Here is a 13,744-nt window from a genome sequence, read left to right as displayed (position 1 = left end):
ATATATATATATATATATATATATATATTGTTATTGAATTTTCCTGTCCACCTGTCCAATTTTGGTGTGTTAACCACACTTTTATTAAAAGTAAGTAACACACCAAAATTTGACAAAAAAAATCAACAACAATATTATATAACTAATTATATTGCCAATAACAATCACACGCCTATCATGCTCAGGCAGCCAGTACATGCTGGAACACGGGCATGATAGGAGTGTGATTACAGCCTCCCTATGCCATGCTACCCCACACTTACACATCCATACTATCACACACACTCATTCACAAACATTCATTCACAAACATTCATCATAAACAACAGCATAACACCCATCACTCTCACACACTTACTTATCCATATTCACTCTCACTGAATGTTTTCTTACTTTTCCTCTATCACTGTCACTGCCCTCGCTACAGCTCCTTTTCCTCCTCCTCTTCGTTCTTCCTCTTGGCTCTTCTTCATCTGTGTCCTTCCGGTGCAGTGAGCGCGGCTTCAGTCTTGTGCGCCGGGATATGACATCTAATCCCGACGTACAGCAGCAGTTGCCATGTGCTTCGCAAGGGAGCAGGATCAGAGGTCTGCATTAACAGACCTCCCGCTTCCTAGCTTGATTTTAAACTGGTTAGAGGGAGATCCTTGACCTCCCCAACCGAGCCCGCGCCTCTAGCAGCGGACATTACTTTCCGTCTTTTGAGGACCGACTCCCGCTAGGTGCGCTACTGATGAAGAAGATGCAAAAGTGGAAGTGGTCCGTAGAGAAGGTAGGGAAACATTTACGAAGCGCGAGAGACAGTGAATGAGAGTGAATGGGGGCACTGGGCAACACATTTTGTTCCCAAATTAAACCAAATGGGGAGGGAACATAATTCTGTTCTGTGAATAATCTATTTATTTATTTGCAAAGGCCTGTGAGCTCGTGGCTATTTTGGACTGATATATGTATGCAGGCTATTAGAACCGCCCCTGGCAATGTAATTATTGTTTGTGAAGTAACAGTGGTATCCTGCAGGGTGCTTTAAGGGAAGATACACTGTATATTTTACTTCTATGTCCACTTTTCCATTATTTAAACACAGCAGAATGGTTGATTAGCAAGCACAAAGCATAAATATAGTCATCAATTTATGCTCGGAATCCGATACGTGTTTCACTGGGCAAACTAACCCTGCTAAGTTATATGAAGGCATGTAGCCCAACTAGTTAGTCGCTACTAGATCAGTTAGGCATTTTAATCACATCTAATGAGGGATTCTTATTCCTCACAGCTGGTTCATGTGATGAAGATGCAGCATGTAAAGTTACAGTTGAGAATTCCCAATTGGGGATCCAGTTTGACAGCTTAGCTCCTTATACTAATGTTCTATTCATCTTAATCATACATAATTCTTTGAATATTGCTGGTTATTTTTACTTTTTTATAAAACCACCCAAAAATCTGAAAGCCCCTCGTATTACCAATAATTGTTGTACCAATTTAAGCATGAGTGAAGCTAAGACAAGACCAAAGAATGATGTCTGAGTGTTTACATCAGGAAAAATGGGCAGACGTGCATGGGCTGAATCTGCCATCAAATTTGATATTTCAATGACATTTTTGCATTTGCATTTTTATATAATTTACACTATTTATTTATTCTATAAACCAGTATATCATACAGCATTGTTAAACTGTTTGGTACAAGAAACTCTATTATTCTGTTGTATGATGGCAGGTTCTTAAAACACAACTAATGAAGATTGAACTTACCAGAAAACATGACAAGTGGGACAACACGGTGTTAGATGCACTACATAAAAATAGGATATAAACAAATTCCTCTACACACCTCAACAGCTTGCCTCGAGCTAGGATTTCCAACTGGCCGGCGTTTGACCAGCTTGATTGCATACACTGACCAGTTCTTTAGAGAGCTGTTTTTGCTTACTCCTCACTAACAAGACAAATGTAACACTGCTTGCCCTGAGCACCGTTACATTAAAAGAGAATATACAAAGCAAGCGGCTTCCACTCAGCAGAGGCTGGATACATTGTGGTGGAAACAGTTTAACAGCTTGGTGGTAACTCTTGCAGCAATGCTTATGTGTGTAAGTTAACCCCTTAAGGACACAGGCATGTTATGCTATTTTACTCTTGGATTTTACCATTAGTGCTACGTCTTTGTTAAAATGTAATTTCCCAGTCTCTCATTTATTTTATTATGGGCAAAAAATGTAAAATAAAAAAAATTGTTAACAGTATTGCAGTTTATTTCTTCAACAGAATATTTGCAAATATAGAACTCTTAGTTTCCATTCAACAACCTTTCCTTGAGCCAAATCCCACATACATAGATCTGCCATGTTGTTGGGGTGTTATCAAGTCTAAATTGGAACATGCGCATTTCTGGTTTTGAAACTTGGATTTTTACTGATGGATTTACTGGGCCTATGTCTCATTTGAGGCAAAGTGGTATTTCCATATTTCAATTTGTCTCTGCAAAATTATATATTTGTGAAAACTATACCACCCTGGGTATTATCTAGGGGGTAAATGGGCATGGTTTATGCATCTGTTTTAAACTAACATTTTTCAAATTTGGTGAAAAAAAAATACAAATATATGTTTTCTCCAAAAATTGCAATTTCACCAGTTTTTTGTCTCTGACTAGATATTTGCATGAACAAAAACACCCACAATTTGTATTCTGCAACATCTCCATCTCTGCTGGAAAAATGGAACACAAACATTTCAAGCATAGCACATTTTATTAGGCAATAATTAGCAAGGGGATAAATGTTAACACGGCTGTCTTCTTCTTATGGTCTTCTTTGGACAATCACTTGCCGCCCATGTAATCATCCACCAAATAACTATAATAAATACAACACAATCTTCCACTTCCCCCAAAAAGCCCACAGAACTTACTAAACGTATATAAGTCGTAACATTCCTTTTTTAAGCACTGAACAAAGCACATAAACCAGGCCCAACCCTAACTACCCTATTTAACTACATACACATCAAAATTCAATACATTTTAAAAAATTCCCCAATTACTGAGCAGATAAACAGATTTACTTAATGCACACCAAACAATCCTATAAATAACTTAAAATAAAATAAACATTAAAATCCCCCACTAACAAGACTAACGACTTCCAGCTCACCTCTATAAATAGTTAAAAACACTAGCCTTAGAATTCCCCACTCTGTAACCCTAACACTAAAATTCCCTGCTAAATAGCCCTAACTCCAATCATAATCAATAAAATAATTAATTTAAACAAATCCTTAAAAAGAAGAAAATTAACCCATAGGGTTAAAAAATGTAACCTTAACGGCACAAAGAAAACCTCTTAGGGAAAAAAGCAGTAGTGATCAATAAGAAAAATGTAATTAAGAAATAAATTGTGTTTTGGGTGCTCCTGTGTCACAGTATACTGTTCTCCAGTCCCTTTCCAGCTAACGACGTACAATTACGTCCTGCATCCTCAACAGTAAAGCCGTGCAGGACATAATTGTACGCCCTGCTTCACAAATGGGTTAAAGGGCCACTCCTATGCACCCCAACCAACAAAAAGTATGGGCTGCTACTACGGATGACTTCCATCCTTCCCTCCCTCAACCGACTAGATTGTAAGCTCTCAAGAGCGTCTTCTCCTTTAGGTACCAGTTTGTTATTGTTTGTGATTGTAAATTTATCCTACTGACTCACTACGGAATATGCTGGCGCTATATAAATAAGCGTAATGTAATCCCTTCATCTCTGGCTGCTGCTGGGGGTGAGGCTCTTCTGCTGGTCATCCTTTTATCTGGGGCATAAGGCAAGCAATGGGAAAAGCATGTACGCTTACCTTGGCACATGGTGAACCTGCTAAGGTCAGACTGGGGAGGAGTAAGTGGCCTTGGTACTTTAGGCGCAGTGGCCTCCAAGTAACATCACTGTGGTCGCTGGCTACATAAGGTCACGCATTACATTTCGATACTCAAGCAGTGTGCACCCAGGCATACCCAGCCAATGGCTGTGCACTGCAACACCTGATCTGTTTTGGGCACTGTAACCCAGAAGTCTACTGCGCATCAGCCAAGTGCATCAGATGGCCAATCCGGGTCTGTCACATACGACACAATGAGGCAAATGTTCTGATCTCCAGGAGGGTTTTAGAGGATATATATATATATATATATATATATATATATATATATATGTATATATATATATATAGATAGATAGATAGATAGATAGTATACAATTATTATGTGCACAGCCTTTATGACAAGCCTGATTTAGACATTCCTTAAAATCATAGGGCAGTAATAAATTGACAGATATCGCCTCTAAGAAGCCCTGTCAGAAAGCCCCTTATTATGACAACTTATGACAACATAACCTAGTCGTTACGTTAATCACGCATATCATATAGACAAGCCTGCCTTCCATTCCAGTCACTGGGAATTACGTTTTCCTCACTTACGTCATCGGGAGTAGTCAGCAGGTCGCAAGCCAACGCTGTCCTATCAGAGCCGGCTGAGGGTGGGCTTTTGGCAGAATTGAGCCAATCACAGCTAGCTGACAAGAGGAACATGTCCGGGCATGCGAAAGAGGAGCCGGTATAGTTACACGTGGGAAGAAAGGGCGATCTACTACCGGTTAGGAAGGTAAGACCGGCGATCAGTCGGTCACTCTGGTGTCTGGTGAGTGTGATTGCGGAAATAAATCAAATATTAATTGCTTTTACGCGTAAGAAAAGTTCTACCGAATTTTAGGTGCACTTCTCGCTTTATAGTACATCTGAGGAATGCCTGTTATTTTCTTTTAAGCATGTTGACGCTTGCTGGATGTATATTTTTCTCGATCGGAGATGTGTAATATTTTTTCATAGCGCTCCATCCCCATTAAGTTTAACAGAGGAAAACATGGTTTCCGTAATTGAAGTGGTAATTGCTGGGAGGCTTTATCTGTGACAGACTCAGAGCTCCACCTCTTAATGCACACTGTATATGAAGAGGGACTCTTGTGTAGTTCAGTAAGTTTTGAGATTGAATGTATATGTATCTATATCTATTGCCATGTAACTTTAAATCTTAACGTATTACGTCATTCATTCATTATCAAGTGGTGAGCCCCGCCCCCCAGCCAGTAAAGCTCCCAGTGACAGCTGGGACTTTCCTCATCAGTTTGCTGTATGCTCTGTCATGGGACTGTATGCACTGATGTATAGCACGAAGCCTAACAGAATCTGAAGTGATGATACCATGTAACGCATTCCCACATTCATGGCTAAGCTTTTTTCATACCAAAGGCTTTATTTTTTTTTGCCATTTTGCCCATATGTTTTACCGTGATTCTGAAGTAACATTTGATACATTTAAGGCAGGCACGTCCAAACTTTTTTCGAAGAGTGCCAGATTTGATGAAGTGAACATGTGCGAGGGCCGACCATTTTGCCTGACATTTTCTGAACCATTAAAATGAAATGCAAATTAACTATTTTATGCAAAGTTTATTGAAAACGGCATACCACATCTATCCCTTTCTCACTCTCCTTTTTCAGCAACCGCTCGGCACCCCTTGGGCCCCACTGACTGGCAGAACTCCAGGGCCTGGTCGCAGTCGCGACCCCGGTAGTTCCGCCACTGCCTACAATTTCTTCATCAGATGCCCTTGTGGCTGTGTGTGCCGGCGCAGGGGGAAGGAAAGCCCAAATCTAGCGACGTCCGAGATCGGGCATCTGATGAAGAAATTGTGTAGGGGAGGGCAGGGGCGTACCTAGAGTATTTGGCACCCGGGGCGGATCCTGTATGTGGCACCCCCCCCACACACACTTTAAAACTACCTGGCCGAAACTGAATATGATCCCCCACACACACCATAAAAAAAATCTAACACTTTTATTTAAAGTAAGTAACACACCAAAATAGGACAAAACAATTAAATAACAATATATATATATATATATATATAATTGTTAACAGCAATCACATTCCTATCATGCCCAGGCATACCCAGATTCCAGGAGGCAGTCGCAGACTTGGCATGATAGGAGTATGATTGCCTTATCTACCCCTTCTCGCTCCCTTCTGCCCTATCTACCCCTTCTCACTCCCTTCTCCCTATCTACCCCTCCTAACTATCTACCCTCTCCCTCTTTGAAGTTCACTTACCTTTCAGGAGTCCTGCGGTGGGGGTGCAAGGCCTCTGTCTCCCAGCTCTGCCACTGTATGGAACAGTATAGAGTGATGGGAGTTATGATGTACTTTAGAGCATAATTATATAATGAAAAATACATTGGAAATGGTACAGCATAACACCCATCACTCTCACACATTTACCAATCCACACATACCAATCCACACGCATACCAATCCACACGCATACCAATCCACACGCATACCAATCCACACGCATACCAATCCACACACATACACCAATCCACACACATACACCAATCCACACACATACCAATCCACACACATACACCAATCCACACACATACACCAATCCACACACATACACCAATCCACACACACATACCAATCCACACACATACCAATCCACACACATACACCAATCCACACACATACACCAATCCACACACATACACCAATCCACACACATACACCAATCTACACACATACACCAATCTACACACATACACCAATCCACACATATACCAATCCACACACATACCAATCCACACACATACACCAATCCACACACATACACATACCAATCCACACACACATACCAATCCACACACATACACCAATCCACACACATACACCAATCCACACACATACACCAATCCACACACATACACCAATCCACACACATACACCAATCCACACACATACACCAATCCACACACATACACCAATCCACACACATACCAATCCACACACATACCAATCCACACACATACCAATCCACACACATACCAATCCACACACATACCAATCCACACACATACCAATCCACACACATACCAATCCACACACATACCAATCCACACACATACCAATCCACACACATACACCAATCCACACACATACACCAATCCACACACATACACCAATCCACACACATACACCAATCCACACACATACACCAATCCACACACATACACCAATCCACACACATACCAATCCACACACATACCAATCCACACACACATACCAATCCACACACATACCAATCCACACATATACCAATCCACACGCATACCAATCCACACGCATACCAATCCACACACACACCAATCCACACATATACTAATCCACACACATACAGCAATCCACACACATACACCAATCCACACACATACACCAATCCACACATACCAATCCACACACATACACCAAATACACACATACCAATCCACACATATACACCAATCCACACACATATATCCACACACATACCAATCCACACACATACACCAATCCACTCTCACTGTATGCTTTCCTACCTTTCCTCTTTTCTCCTTACAGCTCCTTTTCCTGCTCTTCGCTCCTCTTCTTCTTCAGTTCTTCTGTCTTCTTCCGAGGGCACGGGGTTCAGAGGGCACGGACAGCGGTGGGCGCGGCTTCAGTGTTGTGCGCCGGGATCTGACAACAAACCCCGGCGCACAACAGCTGTTGCCGCGCGGATCGCAAGGGAGCAGTATCGGAGGTCTTTACCGGACATCCGGCTCCCTTGAGTGATTTTAAGCCGGATGTCCGGTAAATACCTCCGTTACTGCTCCCTTGCGATCCGCGCGGCAACAGCTGAAGCCGCGCCCACCGCTGTGTGGCTGTGTGTGCCGGCGCAGGGAGAAGGAAAGCCCAGATCTCGCGCTTTCCTTCTCCCTGCGCCGGCTGATGACGCCAAGTCCCGTGGCTCACTTGGGGGCCGCATCAGTCCGGAACGCGGGCCGCAATTGGCCCGCGGGCCGGACTTTGGACATGCCTGATTTAAGGCAATATCTATTAATACTAAAATGTAAAAATATTGTCTTTGGATTTCTTCCACAGCTAATAAAAATATTTTGGTTACATCCCCTGTTAACGGTGATACCTCACGAACATAGATTTGTCTACAGATAATCTGATACCTAGTGTTCCATCCGGAACTCATAATGGTGATGTCAATATGGTGCTGCGTAGGGTTAGATAATTATGGGTTTCGTTCTTCAGCAGCACTATGAATGACCTTACTAGGGCTGCCTGTAGGATTTTGAAGATTACTAATTTGTTTTTGGTCTTTCAGGTTTCTCTAGGGAAGGACAGTTTGGAAGCAGCTATTCCCTGGAAGATGAAGGACTCTACTAGTTTGTTTCATGGATTCAGTGAATCCAGGCAGTACCTGAGCTCCCCTCATACAGATGTTCCTGGGGACCACTTGCAGATTCTGTGTGTTCGGAATCGCAGGAGGAGCCGAAAACACCAACGTTGTGTAAGACGTAAGGACTTTCTTGAACGTGGACTTATCGGTACAGAAGAAATGGAAAGCCAAGAGTTGTCTCAAATCAAGATACAGACCAGTGATAACGGAACCACTCCTCTCAGTTCTCATCAGACATGCGGTAAAACTCCTGGCAAAGATTTGCGTTCAAAGTTTGCTAAACTAAGTGAGCTAAAGACTATGCTAGGAGGCTCACTGCCAGGCCTGTCTGCTTTTTCTCCTGTGGGGTTGGTGTCCAAGGATGTAGGCTATGATAGTGGGCTCTCTGTGCCAAGCAGTACCACATCAAGCAGGCCCTCCTCTCCAGTAGCCTGGCTGAAACCTGGTAAATGTGTTGCTATTGACTGTGAAATGGTTGGCACTGGTCCTGGTGCAAGAGTTAGTGAGCTGGCACGGTGCAGTGTGGTAAACTATAGCGGAGAGGTTATATATGACAAGTACATCAAACCTGAACTTCCAATTACAGACTACAGAACCCGATGGAGTGGCATTACCAAAATTCACATGAAGAATGCTATTTCATTTAAAACTGCTCAGAAAGAGGTAAAGTCCGTTATTGTGTTACTTTGTTGGGTAATGGGAGGTGAAACACTGAGGTGGAACTGCTTGGCCTGCTGTCACACCCTGGTGGGTCAGTTGCGGTACTGATCACTGGAGACTGGGAACACCCCCAATTTGGCCCTTGTCATAGTAGCTCAGATCCTTACGTTTGCTCATTTTTCCTTCTTCTCACGTGTTAACTTTGAGGCCGAAATATTCACTTGCTGCATAATATATGCCACCCAGTGACGGGTACCATGATAACAAGATTATGAGTATTATTCACTTCACCTGTCAGCGGTCATAATGGCTGATCTGTTTTTATGTTGGGAGGGATTTTATACAGTACAGCACTGTGGAAAAGTTTTAGGCATGTGCGGAAAAAGTGCTGTAAAGTAAGAACACCTTTTATAATATAATTACCGTATTTGCTCGATAATAAAACGACCCAGATTATAAGATGACCCCCCAAATCTGAATATTAATTTAGGGAAAAAAAGAAAGTCTGAATATAAGACGACCCTATAGGAAAAGTTTTGCCAGTAAATGTTAATTCATCTAAACTATTTTTTTTAATAAAAGCTATGATTGAGAAAAATATTTTGGTTTTATTTCCTTCTATTTTCCAACCTGCCCCCCAGTTATGCACATCTGCCCCAGAAATGCCTTATACCCCCTATATACCACTGTGCCCCATGATATGCCTTTTGACCCCCTATGTGCCACTCTGCCTCCAGAAATGCCTTATACCCCTATATAAGTCACCAGAATTAGGAATCTGCACTCACTCCCCACAGGAACTCAGGTGCTTAGCTGTGCCAGGAAGGGCCAGCTCCCCAGTAAATGCCTGGAGCCTTCTTCTATTTTTTATACCCCTATATGTCACTCTGGCATTAAGGGGGTTGAAAGGCATATTATGGGGCAGAGTGGCATATAGGGTGGTTTAAGGCATTTCAGGAGTCAGAGTGGCGTATAGAGAGTTAAAAAGGCATTTCTGGAGGCAGAGTGGCATTAAGGGGGTTAAAAGGCATTTCATAGAACACTGCCTCCAGAAATGCCTTAAGCCCCCATTTAACACTTCTCCGCCCCCCCCCCCCGCAAACTTACCGGCGCTTCTGACTCCCCTGTCATGCAGCCGGGGCAGCGTGTAGATTCGCGTAGACAACTTACGCTGCAGCCGGAAGGAGGTGTGGCATCTACACACTGCCCCGGCTGCACACCGGGGACTCAGAAGCACCGGTAAGTTGGACGGAGGGAGGGGGGGTGAGACAGGAGGATCCAGGTCCCCTGCAGCTGCGGGGATCTGGATCTTAGTCGTCTCATAGTCAGAGCATAGTTTGCTCTGAAAAAAACCTCGTCTTATAATCGAGCAAATACGGTATTTGTTATTTGTAGTACAGTCTTGTGAATAGGAAAGTACACCCTCTTTGAATTCTATGATTTTTATATATCGGGACATAACAATCATCTATTCCTTAGCTGGTCTAAAAATCAGGTAAATGCAACCTCAGATGAACACATTGGATGTTACACTGTTTCGTGATTTATTCAAAGATATAAAGCCAAAAGGCAGAAGCCATGTTTGAAAAACGTACTGCTTCCATAGGAATTAGGATGCTAAGTAGCAGACAAGTGCTGCTAGTCAAATGCCCTGGATTAATTGATCATCAGCAAGTGTGACCACCTCTATAAAAGCTGAAGTTTTAGCAGTTTGTTGGTCTGGAGCATTCAGGTGTTAACACAGTGCCAAGGAGGAATGACAATTGTTGCTGCCTATTAATCTGGGAAGGGTTATAAGGCAATTTCCAAACAACTCCATTGTACAGTGAGGAAGATTATTCAAAAGTGGAAAACATTCAAGGCAGTCGACAATCTTCTCAAGTGTGGACGTCCCAGCAAATTCACCCCAATGTCATACAGTGTAATGCCTAGAAAATTTGCAAAAAAACCCAAGAGTTGCAGATCAGATTCTACATTCCTCAGCATGTTGAAAGTTCTTAAAGGAATATAAGACTTCTGAAGCAATGTCCTTTGTATGGACAAGACCAGTGGATATGTTTGGCCATGATGCACACGCCACAATTGTCAAAAAGTAAATCCTATGTTTGCCAAAGTATTCTAGAGTTAAATGTGAGTCCATCTGTCCGATAGCTAAAGCTTGGCCAAAATTCAGTCATGCAACAGGACGAGGATCCCAAGCACCCCAGCCAATATACAACAGTGTGGCCGACTAAGAAAAGAATTAAGGTGTTGCAATGGCCCAGTCAAAGTCCAGGCCTCAACCCTATTGAAATGATGTGGTGGAACCTTTAAGAGAGCTGTGCATAAACAAATGCCTGCAAGCCTCAATGAACTGAAGCAACCATTGTCCAGAATAGTGGGCCAAAATTCCTCTAACAATGTGAGAAACTGATAGTCATGCAGAAAATGATTGCTTCAAGTTATTGTTGCTGAAGGTGGTTCTACAAGTTATTGAATCATAAGACATACTTAGTTTTTCACACATGGCTTCTCCATTTTGGCTTTATTTTTGTTGAATAAATCATGACACAGTGTAATGTCATGTTGTTCACCTGAGGTTGTACTTACCACATTTTTAGACCAGCTTACTAACTGATTATTAAAGTATATTTAGTATTTTTTCACGTACATGGTGAAATAGGGGGGGATACATTATAAATATTTTTAATCAAGACATGATTCTAGGAAACTAACATAAACATAACAAATTGTGTGTCCCATCTCTAATTTTTTTTTTTTTTGCATGGTTTTTACGGTTCATTACTTTAGGTCATATTTGATATCTGTTGCCTTAGCGACATGTAAATCATTCCATTTAAGCAAGCCCTGTTTTTATTACAGTGATCACCTGTGCTAATGTGTTGTAAAGAGAAATGATCAGGTTTTCACCTTGTTTACATCTAGTAGAGCAAATTCTCTATACGAAAACTCTGAGGGTTTCTTAAAGTTTAAAATCTTCATTCCGGTGATGAATCCTCTATCATGAGTTTGTTCCATGGTATGATTTAGGACTTTAGGTATGTAAACCCTCAATTAAAGTGAGAGATTGAACTGTTAGTTTTAAACCACTGAATTCACTATGCATTATGAAGGGATGGCCCTGCGTGATGCATTGTTCAGTTTTTGAGGTGATCAAGAAATCTTGAACACCCCTAATTTTCTGTAGAATAACATAGATTTGTGGAGAGGGTTGTCTCCAGCCTTGGTGGTTCTTATAGTTTATTGCATACTTTGTGTAAGCTGTGCCAATAATTATGTTTGACTTTCCAGATCTTGAACCTACTGAAGGATAATAGAGTTGTTGGACATGCTTTGCAGAATGATTTTAAAGCCCTTAAGTACTTCCACCCCAGCGCCCAGACACGAGACACAAGTAAAATACGCTTATTAAAAAAAATGGCAGGTCTTCCATCAAATCACAACGTCTCTTTAAAAAGCCTTGCGTGGTGTCTACTTCACAAAAGGATACAGGTAATTTTAAGTCTATTAAAAATTATTACTGATCTTATTTAGTAATAGTAATTAAAGGTAGTGCAAAATCATAGCAACACAATCCTTTATATTAAGTTACTGGTTTATATGTGCTATAGGTAACTACTTTCGCTTTCCAATGTCCACTTCTACTCATTTATTGTATGTGTTAAATTAATTACAGATGTCACTATAAGGGTGACCAGGTCGACCATGTTTTCCAGGAGACATATAATTTTTACATATAGCTGACCAGCCCAGGTAAAATGCTTCCCTGCATTACGTGGAATGTACATACTTATAGAAAGGAACCAATTAATCCGTTATACCTCCCCTATACTGCAGGGCAGCATTTTATATGGGCTGGTCTGCTATATGTAAAAATTGTGTGTCTTGGGAAACATGGCCGATGTGGTCACCCTGTTCACTGTGCTTTCGTAATTGTTTGCGCTTGGCTTGACAGCCATCTCTTAAACATCAGCTTAATGCTAGGGTGATTTTAATATGAAATAAATTTGTATGTTTTTGTTTTGTAATCCAGATTGGTAAAAAGGGACACTCATCAGCGGAAGACGCCCAGACGTGTATGGAGCTGTACAAACTTGTGGAAGATCAGTGGGAGCAAGACCTTCGGTTCCACTCTGAACAGAGCACATCTACCAGCCCTGCCGGATCTAGTGTGTCGAGTTTTATGGATGATCAATATTGGCCACCTGACTTAAATGAGAATTATAGATAAAACGAGAACAGTGTTTGTGCTCTAGCAATATGTCAATAAAGTCATGTGGTTTATTTATTAGATTTTGTGTTCATTCTATGAAATAAGGAATATATGAAATTGGGCTTTTTATAAAGCACCTAGGCATCATGAGTTTACTGGTGCATCATGCATTTATATATATATATATATATATATATATATAATATATATATATATATATATATATATATATATATATATATATATATATATATATATATATCTACACACCCCTGTTAAAATGCCTGGTTCTTGTGATTTTAAAGAATGAGTCAAAGATAAATCATGTCAGAACTTTTTCCACCTTTAATGTGACCTATAATGTGAACAATTCACTTGCAAAACAAACTGAAATCTTTGAGGGGGGGGGGATAAGCTCACAATAACCTAGTTGCATAAGTGTGCACACCCTTAAACTAATACTTTGAAGCACCTTTTGATTTTATTGCAGCAATTAATCTTTTTGGGTAGGAGTCTATTAGCACGACACATCTTGACGTGGCAATGTTTGCCCACTC

General features: G+C 41.3%; 1 protein-coding gene across 1 annotated transcript; it reads left to right on the top strand.

Moving 5' to 3' along the window:
• Positions 1-4,579: 4,579 nt before the first annotated feature.
• LOC128490498 (apoptosis-enhancing nuclease-like) lies at positions 4,580-13,262 on the top strand. Its single transcript, XM_053462396.1, has 4 exons — positions 4,580-4,686; positions 8,240-8,977; positions 12,266-12,466; positions 13,008-13,262. The coding sequence occupies exons 2-4, from the start codon at positions 8,285-8,287 to the stop codon at positions 13,203-13,205; spliced, it is 1,092 nt and encodes a 363-aa protein (XP_053318371.1). The 5' UTR covers positions 4,580-4,686; positions 8,240-8,284; the 3' UTR covers positions 13,206-13,262.
• Positions 13,263-13,744: the final 482 nt, after the last annotated feature.

Source organism: Spea bombifrons, chromosome 4 (genome assembly GCF_027358695.1).
Source record: "Spea bombifrons isolate aSpeBom1 chromosome 4, aSpeBom1.2.pri, whole genome shotgun sequence".
Classification (NCBI taxonomy): domain Eukaryota; kingdom Metazoa; phylum Chordata; class Amphibia; order Anura; family Pelobatidae; genus Spea; species Spea bombifrons.
Note: the sequence above shows the minus strand (reverse complement) of the source record. Positions and strands in the feature narration are given on the sequence as shown.